Raw genomic sequence first — 18960 nt, 5'->3', positions numbered from 1 at the left:
GGCAGGTCCCAGGCAGGGGACCAAGTAGATCCCTCCAGGGTAATGGGAAAGGTCGAGACCTCATCTACAAACGGTGCAACCTCCGGTCCCTGCTGGCAGCTGACACTACCCTCTCATATTCAGGAGCTTCGACCCATGGAGTCACCCTACACCGACTTTATCCTCAGACCTGGGCTGCTGGCCGGCGTTCTGATGTGCAGGTTCACCCTGAACAAGGGCGTGGTGGACTCTGTCCTATTTATCCTTCTGCAGAAGCCTTGGCCTTGGGTGAGTGGGGCCGGCGTGAACCTGGAGACTGAAACAGGGGAGGGGACAGAGACACCCACCCTGTGTGCTGGCGTAGAGGAACTGTCTCCCAGGGGTTCCCAGAGCCTGTCCTCTGCTGCCCCTTTCTTCCCTCCTCAGGAGGGCAGGGGCAGGACCGGGCCCTGGGACAGTGCCAGGCAGCCAGGCATGAGTCAGGATGCTGGGGACGAGGTGAAGATGGCGGAGCCGGCAGGGAAGTGGGAGGTCAGGCAGGCAGTGACCATGGGGGCAGCACAAGGAGCCCCTGGGACATAGCAGCCCCCCTGCAGTGGCTGGCACAAACCGGCCACCACTCAAGGGACAATGCACAAGGCTTCCTGAGCCCCCCTGTGAGCTTTCTGCTTGGTCCCTGAGCTCTCTTCCACCAAGGGAGAGGAAACACTGGGGCTGGGTGGAGGGAGCCCAGGAGATGTAGCCAGAGGCCATGGAACTGAGGGATCTGGGTCTTACATAGAGCAACTGGGACTCAAAAGAATTCCCCAAAAGTTCCTATGTCGGTTCCCTGACTGAAGCCCAGATGTGAACATTCCTGGGGACTTGTCTGGAACTCGGTGGAACTTATGCCGAGGCCCACCAGTCCTGCACATTTTTTAAAAGAAAAGCTTATTTTTAGGGCAGTTTCAGGTTCCCAGCAACATTGAGGAGAAAGTGCAGAGGGACATCCCACCCAGAGTGGGGCATTTGTCACAGTGGATGAGTTCCCCTGATTCATTCTTCCCTTCCGGTTGTTTTTGAGTAGGGTTATTCTTAAAAAAAAAAAAAAAAGAAAAGAAAAGAAAAGAAAGAAAGAAAAAAAGAGCTGCCATTCAGCAATTCAGGTAGGGAAGGAGGCTCTATTTAAAACAAAAGCCTCTGCCCATGCCTCTGGATCGGGGTTCCCCAGGGACAGGTGGGCTTGACTTTCTTTGCTCTGCCATCTCCACAAGATTCCAGCTGCAGCTGGGGGGGGGTCCAGCCTGTAGTGGTGGAAGGAAGAAGAGGAGGGAGCAGGAAGCCTTTGACAGCCCTGGGCCCCAGCTGGCATTGCTCCGTGGGGCACTGCTGGGGCTCTTCCGCAGTCTCTGTCACCTGCAGCTTCCTGTTGCAAGTCAACACTGCCTCTTTCCTGGCTCTGAGCACTTGTCCACTTCCGGCTTCTTCCCACCAAGGTCCTGCACCTCCTTTGGACAGGATCAGTGACAACCCAAGTGCATGCGTGAGCCCACATTGGGCCCATGGGGAGTACTCTCCCACTGCATGCACCCCAAAAACACCTGGTGGCTCCTCATCAGCACCACTTCTACATCCTGCCCCCCACCAACAGCTGGCTGTCTGCAGTCTCTGCCCAAATTGCAGGACACTGGACAAGTTCTCCCAGTTCTGACCTCAGAAACCCCTCTCCAAGCCGTGGTAAAGTTAGCAGAGAGGTTCTGATGTCTTTTCACAGGTGCTATGCTCTGGCCTCCCCCTAATTCTGGAACATGACATTCATCTCCTTAGGATTTGCACCAGCCAACGCTCACTTGCAGACAGCAAAATCCAAACTACCTATTTTAAGTAGAAGGAGGTTTTAAAAATAGAGTGTTAAGCCAGTCGTAGTGGTGCCCACCTATAATTTTAGCACTCTGGGAGGCTGAGGCAGGAGGATTCCAAGTTTGAGACCAGCCTGGGCAATTTAGCAACTTAGTGAGACCATGTCTCAAAATGAATTTTTAAAAAGTGGAGATATAGCTCAGAGCAAAGGCCCTGGGTTCAACCCCTAGTACCAATAAATACATAAATTTTGAAACAATTTTACAGAGTCAGATCCTAACAGCTTCTGGGAATGACCCTCAAAGCCATGTTGCAGCACAGGCGTATGAAGGGCCATTGCTCTTACCCAGTTGGGAGAACTATGATAGCCCCGGAGAACCCCGAAACTTCCCCAGTCAGGAAGCTGCCAGTGCAGACAGCTTAGCTGGTGAAATGGACGCCTGCCTTCCAGTGTAGCCTGGCTTGGATTTTAAATCTCACAGAAATGTGTTTGATGGGTGGCGCTCACAATACTTGGAAGCATGGCTGGCAGTGAATGTGAGACAGCCTTTTCCAACCTTTTACTGTTAAAAGGCCCATGAGAGGAGCCAGGCACGAAAGTCAAGTCCTGGGACCCACCCAGAGGGCTCCATGGAACCTGACACAGAAATAGTTCCAATGTGAAAGTTTTGTTGCTTTGTTTACTGTCAATGAAAGAAAAATATAGTAAGTGGAAAATAAACATTCACTCTTTGTCTGGTTATGCCAAATACCTCTGGTGTCTCTGATGCCAAAAACAGCCCATTGCATGCTATGTGTTATAAACTGCCCTCAAGGCAGAAAAAGGTGCAGACAATAGCTTCAATTTTAGCATCCCGTAAACAAAGTTTTCAAGAATCTGTGCAATCAGAAATGAGTACTTTTGGAGCCAAGGAGGTGTTTTGGGTAGGGGCCAGGCAGCTGCCTCAGTTTACCTTCTTGGTCTGCCTATTGTCCCGAGTCCCCCTAGCTCAGGACTATCGGTCTCCGCTGGAGCGGGAGGTCCCCGTGGCCTCCGATTCCAAGCTCTCCCTGTCGGGTTATTCCTGAGAGTTGCCTTTGCTAGGGAACAGCAGGACATCTGGCATGGGGTGGCCAGGAATGGAAACCTAACCTGCTTCTTACATACCATGGTTTCTCATATTGGCCACTTCCTCTCCCAAGCTGGACCTCAGTCTTCTCCTTCATGTAATAAAAGGGACACATATTCCCAGGTTAACTGCAAACATGTTCTGTTTTTATTGTACCTTTTTTGCCTTTTCTTTTTGAGATGCAGTGTTGCCGTGTTGCCTAGGCTGACCCTGAACTCCTGAGCTCAGGCAATCCTCCTGCCTCAGCCTCCCAAATAGCTGAGACTACAGGCACATACTACTGTGCTTCATGTTGAAGCACCTGCCTCACACCAGAGCCCTCACTAAGCTCTGACCTTGCTGTTCCCTCTACCACTGTTGCACAGCTTTGTGTTGTCCCAGGTAGTGAGATCAGCTTGGTGCTGACAACGCCTGGGACACAGCATTTGACAGTGTGGTTAAATTTATCTGTGTCCCCTCTATGATTTGTATCATTGGAGTCTTACCTAAGATCTTCCTGATCTGAGCTGCAGTGACATTTTGAGTATTGTCTTTTAAATAATGTACAAAGATATCCCCATGCGTTGTCTTCTATTAGGCTCCCTCCTCCCCCTCCCCCTCCCCCTCCCCTCCCCCTCCCCTCCTCTCCCCTCCCCCTCCCCTCCCCCTCCCCCTCTGTACTGGAGATTGAATCCAGGACTTTTTCACTGAGCTACACACCCAGCCTGTTTTATTTGTCTTTTGAGTCAGGATCATGCTAAATTGCCAGGCTGGGCTCCAACTTGCCATCCACCTGCCTCAGCCTCCCAGAGTACTTGGATTATAGCTGTGCACTCCCATGCCCAGCTAGCTTTACAGCTTTAACATTTGGGCTGGGAATTTAGCTCAGTGGTTCTGACACCTGACCCGCAAGCGCAACATCCTGAGTTTGATCCCCGGTACCAAAAAAAAAAAAAAAAAATCACAAACACAGCACAGCAAAAAAATCTGTCCGTCATGTGGGGGCAGGAGTTAAAGTCATCTCAGCTGCCTGGAGCTAGGTTGTCCAGAATTCGAGCCACGGACCCCAGGGAGCTGTTTGCCCTTAAGTTAACTAAAATCAAATAAAAATTAAAATCCAGCTCCTCAGCCAAACTTGCCACATGTCAGGTGCTCAGTAGTGGCCCATGGCGACTGTCATGGGGGCTCCAAACCTCAGGCATCCATCCCACGGGAACTGGCACAGGATGGAGTGGCTTTGAAAGCTTCTGCCCAGTTCACAGAACTTCCAGTTCCATTTAATTAAAGCAGATGTTCTTCTTTATGGGAAAAACACAGGTCTGATTTTCAAGTTCCTTTCTCAAAGACAGAGTTCATAGCTTGGTGCCTCAGCCCTTTGTCCTTTTTGCCTGAATCTCTTCCACCATCGCCTTGACCTTGGGCCTGAGAAATTCGGGTACTCTGGGTAGATAATGGGGAGAAGTTTGGACTGGAGGGCTAGGGAATGAAACTATATCAATGGACAAATCAACAGGAGAAAAGGCACCCAGGTTTTATTAATTCTCACGTGCATGGAAGTTCACAGAAGGAAGTGGAACACAAAGATGCAGACGCTGGAGGTGAAGAGACCACGTGAACAGGGCAAAGGGGTTTGGGCTTTGAGGGACACTCAGTTTTGGGAAGTGACTGGGAAAGATGTGGGGAAATGAATGGAAGGTAAAGGTTATTTTAGTGAAGTCTGTTTATGCAAACTTACCCTGGTGTCAACTCCCATCCTAGAAGTGAGCGCTTCTCTCTTCCTGGTATTGGGGGTCACCTTGAAAAGAGAGATTTTACGCCCAGCCTCTAAGGCAGAGAAGGAGAGGACAGGAAACTTTTCCTCCTCTGTTGGTTCTCAGTTGCTTTGAGCTCAAAATAGCTCCTTATGCCAAAGTGGCCTACTTTGGGGTGCCATGTTTGGGGTGAGTGGGGATTGCTCAGGGCGGGCAAAGTCCTGGATATGTGTCCGGGGACAGAGAGTGAGGGTGTGGCAGCAGCAGCAGCTTGGCTGTGGTGAAGGCCTCAAGGCAGATGGTGTCCCCAGGGCAGGAAAGCATCCAAGAGGGGGCATCGAGTCCTCAGACTGGAAGCCAGAGGGAGAAGGTCTGAGTCCTTCCGGGGAGTCCTTCCGGGCCATGCCTCCGTTATGCTGGGAACCCCCACTCGGCCCCACCCTGGAGGGTTCCACACTGCCTCCCAACTCAGCCATCTGGGTGGGCACCAGGCTCCCAACCATGAACCTTTGGGGTAGCAGTCCCCAAGCTTTTTGGCACCAGGACTAGTTTCCTGGAAGACAATTTTTCCACACATGGGGCAGAGCTGGGGGTGGGGTGGGGGATATGATGGCTTCTGGATGATTCAAACAGCTCCCTCCCACCTGCAGCTCTCAGTGGGGTCCGCACTCCTGTGAGAATCCAGTGCCTGCTGATCTGACAGGAGCTGGAGTGCAGCAGCCAGGCCAGGGCTGGAAACACAGAGGAAGCTCTGCCGTCCTGCTGGCCCGCTCACCTCCTGCTGTTTGGCCCGGGCAAACGGAGGCAGCAGCTTCTCCCTGATCTTATGGTGGAAAGGAGAACAGTGTTCCTCCCTGGCAGAGGACAAACTCACTCCCCTCAGTGGCACCAATCCTACCACGAGAAGGAGCCCTTGCAACTTCATCGACTTCCCAACAGCCCTACACTCTTGTGACCCTCACACGTGGGGTTAAGTGTCCCCGTATGATTCCAGGGAACACCAGCACTCAGGCCATAACCGAACCCTCACGCATGGGAGATTTCCCTCTTCTGCTCTGGTTGTTTGTTTATTTGATCATTTGTTTACATCCACATGGACTCAGGAATACTTGTTTTTGGATGGGAAGGCCCACTGTATATTGTCACTAGATTGTTCCAACTTTGGCCTTTTCCCCCTTCACTTTTGTTTTGTTTTGCTTTTTTGAGACAGTGTCTTGATATGTAGCCTAGGCTAGTCTTGAACTCCTGGCAATCCTCCTGCCTCAGCCTTCCAAGTGCTGGGATTACAGGTGTGCATCACCATACCTGGTCCTCCTCACACATTTGTACACACACATTGTAACTTAACTGGAGTTTTCATCTGTACACCCATTTCCGTATTCCTCCAACAGACCTAGTCTGGAGTCATCCCCCCACCCCGCCTTCTTTCTCGGCCTTAGCTGATCTGTCCCCTCCTGCTTCCCCGCTGATAATCCTTACACGGCAAGCTTCCTGCCCGACTCCTCTGTCCCCACTTTCTCCAGGGATCACCCTCAGCTCCTGTAATTGAAGCTTGCCCCTCCCCGAGACCCTAGGGTGAAAACTCATTACGCCCTGTTTCAGCCCAGAAAGGGTCCCTGACTTGTGCCAGGGACCCTGACAAGGACTCTGGCTGTGTCTCCAAGGGCCCCTGGCCTCTCCCAGGGAAAGCACGGAGAGAGGGAAAAGAGGAGCTGGATGGGGTGAAGCTGTAGGGAAGCAGAGACAGGCAGAGGTCGGGCCAAAGGGAGCTGAGCAATGGGGCTGAGGCATGGAGGGCTGGGAGAGACCCTGCGGCTGGTGCCCCCAACCTGAGCCTGGCTGCCACCTCTCCCCTGAGCCCAGTGCACTTGCCTTCCCCGGCCAGTCACTTCCCCAGGCAGTGTACAGTGTTGACCTTCTGGGTACTGCCAGGCCAGAGTCGCTGACAGTCGGAAGAATGGGGCCCCTCTTCTGGTTCCCTTTGCCCAGAGGGCTTCCCTTTGTTCCTCTCTCTCACTGACAGAAGCAACTTGGGGTGCCATGACCTGGAGGGGCCCCGAGCTGATGCTGCTCCCTTTGCTGCTGGTGCTCCTGGCCTCAGGTGAGACAGAGGGGTCCAGGATGAGGGTGGACGGGGGCCAGCTGTGCCCACAGGACTGGCTCTGGGGCCACGTCTGGCTGGGGCATCAGAAGTGGTTCCCTCTCCACTTTTTCCAGCCCTGGGAGCGGTGGCCCGGCCAGGCTGTGACCGAGGGAGGACTTGTTGTCCAGGTTCTAGGGTGTCAGCAGCAGTGCCCAAGGAGCTGCATGCAGTGGTGGGACAGACACTGTCTGTGCGGTGCCAGTACACACCCCAGACAGGGCCCTACCTGAGAAAAAGCTGGTGTTGCCAGACAGAAGAGAAGAGGTGCTCCAGGGTGGTCACCACCTCCCAGCCCTGGACGACAGTGGAGGAGCTGCGATACACAATCTGGGATGACCCCCATGCTGGTTTCTTTGTCATCAACATGAGTGACCTGAAGGAGGACAACTCGGGAAAGTACTGGTGTGGAAACTACAATGTCTCCATAAACACGATCTTTATTCTCAGAAACATCACCCTGGTGGTGTCTCCAGGTGAGACTTCCTTGGGGAAACGCCCCTAGCAGAGGGACTCAGGCTGGGCTCACTCATCCCTGGCCCGTGGCTCCATCACCTAATCCTGCCAGGCAATTCTGCTTGGGTCCAAGGGCAGAGAGGAGCCCTGTCTCAGAGATGGGTTTTCACTTCTGCTCTACCTGCCAGTCCCGGTCCCAGCTTGGGGGGAGACCTATTCAAGGCTTGGGGACAGGAGTCTCACTCTCCATGACCACAGGTAGGTCTGGGGTCTCACATGGGGGAGGAGAGAGGGATGGCCAGGCAACTTGGGGGACCTTAGTGTCAGGAAAGGAGAGAGCAGGAAGGCCTGCGGTGGGGTGGATGTCCTGGGCCGGGGCTGTGGGAAGCACATCAGGGCATAAGACTCAGAGAGATAAATGTGCTTTCTCTGATCTCATCCTGAAACTGGCCACATTCCTACATGTGAGTGCAAATCTTTCTCTCCTAAATGGAATTGCAGTTAACCAGAATATATTGCAAGATAATAAAACTCCCCATTTGGGGCTTACCTCATATGAATCTCCTATCTTGGTGGTATCTCCAAAACATTACAAAAAGTACAAAAGTGAGCTCATGGTCTCACAATATAAAAGAACAAAATCAGGAACCAAAAGGAGGTGGTCAGGAGAGTTTTATTGAAAGTAATAATAATAAGAATAGCTCCTGGATTTCCAGGAAGGGCCCCGAGTGGGTGGCTACGAGGACCCTCGACCCAGAATTTCTTATAGATAAGCAGAGCATGGGCACTGCTCAATTGTTTAATGTTCACCTGTCACAGGTGCCTCAAATGACCAATGGAAACTCAGGCTGTCTGACCCAGTTCCTCCACATGTAGGGTTTAAAGGAAACTGTGGTTTTACAGAAAAACTGTTTATTCTGCTTTTAAATTCCTGGAAACTCGGGGGAGCTTAGTAGGGAGGACCTGCAACTCCCTTTCTTAGGGAAGGGGCTGCATTCTGTGCTGCCTGAGGAAGTTTATTCTTGGTCAAAAGTCCTAGATCACTATCTATTCTTATTTTAATTCTTATCAATATGGTTGGTCACCCAGCTCTATCTCAGGCCCTTTCCCTAGCTAGCTGCCTTATTCATAAGCTAACTAAACTATTTTTTACATTTTGAATATTATGCAATGTAAACATGTATTGAAACATCCTTTGGTACCACATAAATATGTGTAATTTTAAGTACTAGCTCAAAAGATGGAAGAAAGAAAGAAAGAGAGAGAAAGAAAGAAAAAGAAACAGAACTTAGGCCCAGTTACCCAGTTACCCCTGGTCTGGGACCCTGAGGAGCTGGTTCTCTCCTTTCTCTACTCCCTCTTCTGGTCCTGGAGACCCAAACTCATGCTCTGTTCTGGTTCTCTGAGCAACCTGTCTTTTCTGTGTCCTCCTAGCTCTGGTCGCTTCTCCAGAGGGGACCCCTGGGCTTTCCATTAATGGGTCTGAGCACAGGTAAGACAGGTTTCACATGGAAGGAAGATCCTGGGAAGGGGTGGCCGGAGAGTGCATGGAGCATCCTTTGAATCAGGGAGGGCACTTCAGCATTTTTTGGAGGATGGCTGGGCACAGTGTACAGCAGAGGATCTCTCATGGCCCAGATTCAAAGTTGGGTAGAGAGGAGAAGGATTCAGGTCATTAACTTTGGAGGAATTATAGAACTATAGACATTTAAACATGGGTCTCTGAAGGGGACAGAACAGAACCTGAGAAATATGGGAAGTGGAGGCCATGCAGGAGTGTGTGGAGAGTGACCACATCCTGGGGCAGACAGTGGAGCAGACTTTTAACTTCTGCTCTTGACCCTTGCAATCGGGGGTACTGAGGCCATCATGGCCTTCTCTTTATAGAAAAAAAGGATAAAGTGGCCTAGGCCACAGGTGCTTTGAGAACCATGAGGCACAGCTAAGGCAGCCAGCATTTGAGGGAAATAGATGGCCAGCTTCCTGGAAACTCCCTGGTCTGCCCAGCTCAAACTCCAGACTACGGAGCACCTCCCAATGAGTTTAAAGATAGAGCCCTAACTGAGAGTCTGAGAAGGTAGCAGATGGGTTTACCTGGGGTCTCGTGTCCTAGGAAGGACTCCCCATACTTCTAAAACTCACTAGGTCAAAGGATTTATCCTCCAGCTCTTCACCACCAGACTGGGTACCTGATAAGGCCAGAAGAATGTGAGCTCTCAACCCCAAATAACTTGGCAGCTTAGAGGAACTACTGTATTAGAAGAATGACAATACACCAAGCACTGGAAACCACCCAAAGGACAGACGTGGGAACCAACAGTACAATGATTCTTAGTTAATATGATCAGTTCAGCTAAGGAGGTAAATTAACTATGAATCAAGAACGAGAAGCACCAAACACCTGTGTGTGTAGTGGCACACACCTGTAATCCCAGCACTGGGGAGGCTGAGGCAAGAGGATTGCCAAGACTTCAAGGCCTCAAGGCCAGCCTGGGTTACATAGTGAGACCCTGTCTAAAAAAAAAGTAGATCAAGCAACTCAACCCTGCCAGAAATGCAAGAAGAAGTAAGTGGCTTACAGGTGTAGTTGGAGAGTCACATCTTCCTCAGAAGATGGAAGACCAATGAGACTAAGAGTAAACAGAAGAATCTAAGTTCTAAACCCGGTAACTAAAAAATTCCAAGTATTATGCCATTTATATAATATTGACAAATATACACATTATGATACCTATTTATAGGAATATATTACAAATCTTTTTTAATATTTTCAAATATGTATGTACATGTTGAAGATTTTTTCAATATGTTAATATTGTTAATATTAAATATATAGATATTTAATAAAATGCATTATGTATAAATACATATAAACTGTATAATATGCATACACATAAACATACACATATCAAACATGCTGCATACATATAATGTATATTCCTCAAATACATAGAGAACATTTATAAAGTAGACATAAAAGAAACTTGAATAATTCCAAAGAATTAATGTGATACAGAATATATTCTCCAAACATAGTGCAACATAATTAAGAATGAATGAGAGGGGCCGGGGATTTAGCTCAGTGGTTCCGCCAGTACCTGCTTTCCAAGAGCAAGCAAAAGTAATATTTATTAATATATTTTAATGTAAATTATTAAAAGTATAATAAAATATATTATGATAGTAGAAACATTACCTAAAAAGTATGAGGCATAACTAATATTTAGGGGGAAAACAATACCTTTAATTAAATTTGTTGGAAAACATAAGGGGTTAAAAATTAGTTCAAGAAGATAGAAAATGAGCAAGAGAACAGGCCCAAAGGTATATAAATATATATATAAACAATATATGAAGATATATACATATCTAGGTACCCAAATCTCTCAATATGAAAAGGTGAAGGCTGAAATAAATTAAATGGATTAAGATGGTGGAAATAAAGGAAATCTATAAATGGTTCTTTGGAAAGTTGTGTTGTTTTTTTTTTTTGGTATTGGGGATTGAATTTGGGACCTTGTGCTTGTGAGGCAGGCAGCAGCACCACTGAGCTAAGTCCCCGGTCCCAAGGAAAGTTTAACAAAATAGACATATTGCTGTTGCAATCAAAATACAAGATTTAAATAAATAACAAATTGAAGGGCAAATTCTTGTCTGAAATCCGACAAGTGGACAAATTCCTTAAAATATAAAATGCCAAGGCTATCATATCTCCTCATAGTAGCCCAACCCATACTGTAGGATGCATTTATTTTTATTTTCTTCTCCTTTTTCCTAGTTTTACCTGGCCCAGACTTGCTCTACAGAGCCTATTTTTTCCTACCTTTAATAAATGTGAAACTTTGTCACTGTTAAAATATATATATGCCAGGGGTTTGGCTCAATGGCGCCTGCACCTGCCTCGCAAGCACAAGGTCCTGAGTTTGTTCCCTGGTACAAAAAAAAAAAAAAAAAAAAAAAAAAAAAAAATATATATATATATATATATATAATAAAATGCCAAGATTTACAAAGTAATATACTTAAGTAGATTGATAATTATGGAAAATTGAAATGTTAAAAACACGTCTTCAAAGAAAACTTGAGACTCAGATAGATTTACAGATCTCACCAAACTTTTAAAAAATGTTTGATTCATGTTTTATGCAGGATTTTGCACAAATAGAAAAGAAGCAAAAGCTATTGTCTTAGTTACTTTTCTTGTTGCTAAGACAAAATACCCAACACCCAAAATTAAAGGAGGAAAGGTTTATTTGGCTCACAGTTTGTAGAGGTTTCAGTCCGTAGCTGGCTGGCTCCAAGGTGGGGTGCCCTGGCAAAGGGGCATCACAGAGAAAGGGTTCTTGGCAGGCAGAAGGCAGCAAGCAGTGCACTAGTGAAGCAGCAAGCAGTAAGCAACAAGTGATGGCAGCAGCCCTCTTTCTGGCCCTTATAGTCTGTCCAAGGTACACGCCTTTGGGGCAGGTAGCACTCATGCCCAGGGAGGGACACCCATTATTAACACCTAAACTATGCCAAACCAATCCAGTGGACTAATTAAGTATAATTAAGTAATCACACACCCTTGATCCCAGCATCACACACTGTACATCCAGCAACCTCTGAAAAGCCCCACTTATGACCGCATGAGGCTTTGCGGGGATGTCTAGACACAGACATAACAGCTGTCAGTGCATTTGGAGAGGCTAGTGCCTCAAAACTGGCTATAGATAACACAAGAAAATTAAATTACAGGTTCATGCTGGGCATGAAGTCAAAAGCAAAAATGAATGCCAGCTGACTGAGCTCAAAGTGTATCAGAAAAGAGGGAGCCACGATCAGTGTGATTTGGTGGGGTGTATTTCAGGACTGAAAGGGTCATTCAGCCATAGAAAACCTATCAAAGTAAATGGAGTAAATCTAATAATTAATTAATAAGTAATAAAAATGTACAGGAAAAATTCAACTGCTGTAGAAAATGCATTTGGAAAAGTTCAATACATCTATATTATAAGGGGAAAACGCCATAAAATAGAAATAGGAAGATAAAACTTGGTAAAGATTGTATGTCAATGATTACAATAAATTATTACTAAGTGGAAAAATATAAATACAAATTAAGGATTCTTACAGCTACTACTAATGGTTAGTATAGAGGTCCTGGCCAGTGCTAGAAGAAAGTAGATACGAGGAAAGAAGACAAGAATTGTAAAAACTACACTTGCAGATGACAGGATCATCCATATTAAAAAAAGAAAAAGCAGAATCAATGAATATTAGATCTCATGAAAGAGCTTAGCAAGGCTGACAGATTCAGGATCAACTGGCAAACATTTAAAAAAGATGGGTATGGTGGCTCACACCTGTAATCCTAGCTACTCGGGAGGCTGAGGCAGGCAGATTGTGAGTTCAAGGCCAACCTGGGCAACACAGTGAGACATCATCCACCTGTTCCCCCAAAACAAAAGTGATTTTCCACTTAAGAGTAATCGTTTAGCAAAATGTAAATAAAATAAAATTCCATTCACTAAAAAAAAAAACCCAAGAGTTTCTAGAAAGAAGTAATTTAACCAAAATCTCTTTGTAGAAAACCTTAAAATGCTAATAAATGACACAGGTGATCTGAATAAATAGAAATAATCCATGATCTTTGATGAGACAATAATATTATAAAGACTTCAATTTCCCCCAAATCAAAGGCTCTAAATGTAATTCCAATCACAACTTGAGTTCAATTTTTTTTTTTTTTTTTTTGGTACACGGCATCGAACTCTGGACCTTGCGCTTGCGCAGCAGGCGGTGAAACCACTGAGCGAAATCATCCCCGGCCCTTGAGTTCAATTTTTTAAAAGAATTTGATCAATTTACTCTAAAAGTATGTGGAAAAATAAAGATGCATGAGTAGCTACCACGAAAAAGTAAAACTATAAGCAAGGACTTGTCCTACTAAATATTAAGCAATACAACTGATACCGGTGTAGGCTGGTGTGCAAATGAATGCAGGGATTGGTAGGCCATGCTGAAGGTTCCTGACAGACCAGTATAAACCCAGAAATGTGCCTTAGAATAAGGCAGCCCCAGGAATCAGTGAGGCAAGGAACCTATTATTTGGAAGACATTCTTGAGCTAACAAGCACAACATGTTTTAAAAAATGAAAAATGAATCACAAAATTGGATCCCTATCTAATTATCTAATTACAGACAAAGATGGACTCCAGCTAGATTCAGGTGTGTGTGTGTGTGTGTGTGTGTGTGTGAAACATAAAATGAAGTCCTTAGAAAAAAATATTGCAGAAGCTCTATCTCCCTACGTCCCATCATCTGTTATTTTGCTCTTTATTTATACCTGGGGTTTCTTAGATAAGAGAAACCATGCTCTATTAAGCTCAAAAGTCTGACTTACTTGACTTCACATTATGGTCTCAAGGTACTAATACAAAATGAAAATTGGAAAAAAAAAATACAAAAGAAAAAAATACTGCAGGTGAATATCTGGTGGCCTAAGGCTGAGGAAGGACTTCTTACACAAAACTTTCAAGACACCAACCCTAGGGACAAAAACAATCAAAGCAAATCAGTTACATCAGGAACAAGAAATTTTATCCAATGAATAACACTACTGGAAAAGTTCTCAAGCAGGTAACAGAGTGGGGAAAATGAATTGCAAATGTCTAAAACAAGCACAGCAGTACTACCTAGAGTCTCCACAGGAAAAAGGCTGGAATCCTGCAGAGATGGGCAAAGCCCGCTACAGGCAGTTAGAGGAGAGGAAATCTGAAAGGCATAGGAGTTAAGGCTCACACCTGTTAATAATACAACCATGAAATGCTCCCTTCTCCTTTTCCACTGGCAGAGCAAGGATGCTGGTGGGACCCAGGCAGGCTGACGGCTCTTGGGGAGGGTGTCGGGGAGGGTGCTGGCTGCCCCTCCCTGCCCAGGGGAGAGAGGAACAGGTGACACCCCCGCCCTCCTCTCTCTCCCCGCTTCCAGTAACTCCAGTGGCCCCTTCCCCCCAGATGCTGCTTCCCCCGAGCTCCTGTTCCTCCTGCAGGGTGGACTCCTGGCGGTCAAGGGTCTGTTGCTGTCAGCCCTGTGCACGGTTCTGTGTTGCAGGTGCTGCTGCAGGGTGAATGGCTGCGCTGGGTCTGGGGTCCATGCAGCTGGGCCAGCTTCCAAGCCAGGAAAGATGGCGGGAGGAAGGTAGTTCAGAACGTCGCAGCCAGATGTAATTGAAATGGTCATTATGTCCTGGAATCTCTTCTGGTTTTCCTTAAGAAACAGACCTCAGGGAAAGAGGGGCTTTCCCGGGCCCTCATCCTCAGGGGGCAGGAGGAGAAAGCAGAGAGTAGCAGGGTGGCGTCTGGAAGAAGGGGCAGGTTGGAAGCAGGGGGAGGGGAGAAGGAAGTGGGAGAGGAGATTAGGAAATGGGCCAGGGTAAGACAAGAGGCAGGGAAGAGGAGCAGAGAAAAGGGCTCACTTTAATTTACGAGTTTCCTACTCATCCCCCTTCCCCAGGGTCACAGAATTGCTGCAGGTTTCTGATTACACCAGCTTCATCCAGGCCCCAAAGCCCTTGGGTGCATTCGGCCATCTCCCTGGACACAGAAGGAACACCTATTCTCCTGCCCCTGATGAAAGGCAGTACCCAAACCCGGGGAGATAACTCCCAGCCCCCCATCATCAGTGATATAGAGCACTCTAAGATCCACTTATCCTGTATAGAGCAGTGTAAGATCCAATTCCGCTGCCCTGCCCTCAAACTGACCGCCCATGGCTGCGATTATCTACATCCGGGTCAGCGCTTTCCACTGTGACCCAGTGCCCTGCCCAGCATCTTCCCCCTACTGCACGCATGCTCCTTCCTTCCCAGGGATCTTGCATCCTTCCACTTGCCTCAACCCGACACCAGGATTCCTGCCTTTGCCTGACTCTGCAATACTGTACCTCTATGTATTCCTTCTTGTGCTTAAACTCTACGCCTTGCACTGAACTTTGTCAGGGGCAGCTGAGTAAGATCTGTGAGTGGATCCCCTTGGGTTCCAGTCCTCCCATCCCAGGTATCTTAACCTGAGATAAAAATGGCTTTAAAATAAATGATGAAATTGAAATTAAGAAAGGCAGTGATCAGCAGACTGAAAAATGAATTCTTAGAAGTTCAAGAAAGACTCAGATGCAATTAAAATCGGTCATCCACAAGTAAGATCTGACAACCAAGATCCAATTTTCTGTTTGTTCAACATATAAGTAGATTCATAGCCTAAAGGCGAAAATTAAGTTGAATAAAACAAAATAATTGGGTAGAAGTGAAAGGGAAATGTTTTAGGGAGTAGAAGAAGATATTACATCCATAAAACAAAAACAGCCTAGGGTCACATTCAGAACATTTAATGTCCAGTGAGGCCCGGGCATTTGCCACTGAGAACAGTGACCCCCTGGAGGGACCAGTGTGTGCCAGCTGGATGCCAGCCGTGAAAAGGCCACCACCAAGAGCACAGCCTGGACAATACAAACCATTTCCTTTTCGTGAGTGTGTGTGTGTGTGTGTGTGGGTGTGTGTGTGTATAATATAAACATTTCTTCACATATATTTCAACTAGAGCCCCATGGTCTTCTATGCACATACCACTTTTCTTCATCTCTTATTTATTCATTTTATCCTCATTTTCTACTTTCACATGTCCCGTTTTCAAGGCAACTACTCTAAAGCATTTGCTGTATAATCATGAATTTGAATGTGTCCTTACGAAACAGGCAGTATTATTTTTCTGTGGCTCTATTTTTCATTTGCACTAAAGAACTGGTGCTATACCTTTTTCACACACTTGTTGCACACACTACTGGGTGCACACCCAGGCTGCTGCTTTCCAGGCTGCAGCTCACACTCTACTGTGTGCACACCCCCCCACCCCCAACTGCACCACGTGGAACCAGGGTACTGATGTGGGCTGGCCTTCACCTCTCCATATTGCAGCCATGCTGCCATGGATGTCTTCCAATGTGTTCTCTGATGGAATCATGGGAGACTTTAGAATATATACTTAGGTGAGATGAGCTGGGTTGTAGGGTCTTGGACATGAGGTTAATGCTGCCGGAACCTCTTAAGACAAGCAGAGAGCATGTGCTTTCTGTGCATCTGTAGGAAGCACACAGCACCACCTATGGGCTGGTCTTAGCTATATTTATTCTCACATCCTACTTTCCTCATTTTTTGGCAAGACCAGCTGATAGGTGGTGCTGTGTGCTTCCTACAGATTCACAGAAAGCGCGGGATCTCTTGCCTGAGGCAGGAGATCACTTGAAATCACGAGTTCAAGTCCCAGCTTCTGAGTAGCTGGGACTACAGGTATAGGCTACATGACAAGACCCTTTCTTGATTTATTAAACTTACACAGCTGCAGTGGGTTGGGACAAATTCACACTTACAGTACAGAAACACCTAGATTGCTTACAGCATATTAGCAATGGGATAAAAGTAGATAGAATAAAGATATATCTTTATCAATTCAGATGCTAAGAGAGGGAACTTGGCTATAGCTTTTAAACTTTTTTTTTTTTGGTACTGGGGATCGAACTCAGGACCTTGTGGTTTCGAGGCAGGCAGCGGCACCACAGAGCTAAATCCCCGGCCCTGCTTTTAAACATTTTACCTTTACATCCGTGACTTCTAAGTGTCTTCTCTTCACCACATTTTCAAACTTGTGATAAGTTTGAAAACATTGTAAATAAACATCTGAGTTATTTTTCTTCAAACATTTGAGCATATTCTTACATCTTCTTACTTCCACTGTTGTGATGGGAAATTCTGATATTAATCTGATTTTTCTTTATCTTAACTGACCTATTCCATCTCTCTGGAACATTTTATATGTTTTATTTGATGATGTGTCTTAATGCAAGGGATTTAATTATTCATTCTATTTTTAACTCTCTCAATACATTCAGTCTGATGCAATGCATTTCTTTAATTCTGAGAAATTCTCATTATTATTTTTTAAATAGTTCTCCTCCATTTACTCTTTTTTTCCCCCTTCTGGAACTTCTTTGAGGAGGTGCTGATGTTTCCATTTTTATCCTGCATACCTCTTAATTTTTTTATGCTTTTATATTAGTTAGCTTTCCAGGCTCTGGGACATGATACCTGCCACCTGCAATTTAAAGGAGGAGAGATTTAATGTGGCTCACATTTTAAGGGGATTCCATCCATGGTTATCTGGTTCCAAGACAGAAGCATCATGGCAGAAGGCATGATAGAGCTGAGCTGCTTAGTCACAGGCAGCTGGGAAGCAGAGCAGGAAAACGGTGTCAGAGAGGAAGGGCACAGACCAGTTACAGTCTCCAAGATCCCAGCTCCATGACCCACCAGGCACACTTAGGAGTATGTGCCATCTGTCCCCTGTGTGGCTCTCAAGCCAGTATTGTATATGGTGGGACCCAGTCAAGCCAGGCTAGTTGACAGCATGAAGCTCACCCATGCTGGCCTCATCACTTTGTCCACCCTAATGCCTTTGGGGTCACCGTTGATGCTATGTTTCCCTCACCAACTCATCTTGCTCATTGTTGCATCTACAGAGTTCCTCATTTCAACAATTTCCTTATTCATAATCAATACCTCTAATTTGTTCTTTTTCATGATTGCTTATTTCTGCTGCTCCTTATCTCCCTGAGAATATTTGGCCTACTTTAAATTATCATCCCATCACTTCTGCTTCCTCTGTAATAAATTGCTGCATTTATTTCTCTGTAGGATAGTTGTTCAAGTTATTGTCTTTAGTTCACAGTACTTGGTAATTTTTCCTGTGTTCTCACCTTTTATTTCCTGGTTTGTTTGTTTTTTTGAGGATCAGAGAATCACTAGAGATTTCACTATGTAAGGATACCCCAGAGGTAAATCAAGATGACTAGCTTGCCAGAAATAGTCCAGATATGCAGTTACATTTAGTATATTGCAAAGAAAGCCAATTCACATTTGACAAATGGAAACAAAGCATGTTTAACTCTGTAGAAAATTAAATTGTATCTCCTTTCCACACTGTAAATGAACTTAAAATGACAACTGTGCAGTAGGAAAATATTAAATAACTAAAAAAATAACTGAGAGGGCGGAGATACATAAGGAATGCAAGAGAGATAGAAGCCGTAGAGAAAAAAGGTTCAGAGATTTGACAAAATAAAAAAAAAAGTAAAGGCCAGGCATAGTGGCACACACTTGTAATCCCAGCACTTGGGAGGCTGAGGCAGGAGGATCACTGTGAGTTTGAGGCCAGCCTGGGCTACATAGTGAGATCCTGCTTCAAAAAAAGAAAATTTAAAAAGTAAAAACTCTCTTGCCCTAATATACTATAAAGAAAAGGTAAAAGCAAAAAAATAAAAAAGAATTTTTGAAATTAAATTACCAATATCAGCATTCCGCTATCAGAGATCTGGAAAGAAAGGGATATGGGCCTGAAACAGTGTTGGGAGAGATGTCTTAAAATCTCTTACACTTGGCAAAGGTGAAAGCATACAGATCTTAGAATGGATCTGAGCGCAAATAGAAAGAACCCAAATGCATACTCGCCAACACACACTTCCTAAGTAGACTGAGAACCGAATCTGAGGAAAGTCTTAAAATCAGCCAGAGCGCTGGTTCTGTGCAGCCGCAGAGGCTGAGAAATGCAAGGCTTGCTTGAGGGGGTGAGCACCCAAGGCAGGTGCTCAGGAAGGGCAGCAGACAAGTGCCTGGGAGAG

At 46.0% G+C, this 18960-nt stretch overlaps 1 protein-coding gene across 1 annotated transcript; it reads left to right on the top strand.

Annotated features, from left to right (window-relative positions):
* The first annotated feature begins 6697 nt into the window (after positions 1-6697).
* On the top strand, positions 6698-7302 carry Treml4 (triggering receptor expressed on myeloid cells like 4). Its single transcript, XM_087184392.1, has 2 exons — positions 6698-6758; positions 6929-7302. The coding sequence occupies exons 1-2, from the start codon at positions 6698-6700 to the stop codon at positions 7300-7302; spliced, it is 435 nt and encodes a 144-aa protein (XP_087040518.1).
* Positions 7303-18960: the final 11658 nt, after the last annotated feature.

Source organism: Heterocephalus glaber, unplaced genomic scaffold (genome assembly GCF_053883595.1).
Source record: "Heterocephalus glaber isolate CG9 unplaced genomic scaffold, H.glaber_assembly_v1.0 deba00001497, whole genome shotgun sequence".
Taxonomy (NCBI): domain Eukaryota; kingdom Metazoa; phylum Chordata; class Mammalia; order Rodentia; family Bathyergidae; genus Heterocephalus; species Heterocephalus glaber.
This window is presented reverse-complemented; position numbering and strand designations above follow the sequence as displayed.

Bases quoted from the DNA above. Each gene is read 5' to 3' on its own strand.
- Treml4 (XM_087184392.1), top strand. From the start codon at position 6,698: ATGACCTGGAGGGGCCCCGAGCTGATGCTGCTCCCTTTGCTGCTGGTG. The intron at 6,759-6,928 runs GTGAGACAGAGG...CTTGTTGTCCAG, and splicing joins GCTGGTGCTCCTGGCCTCAG to GTTCTAGGGTGTCAGCAGCA.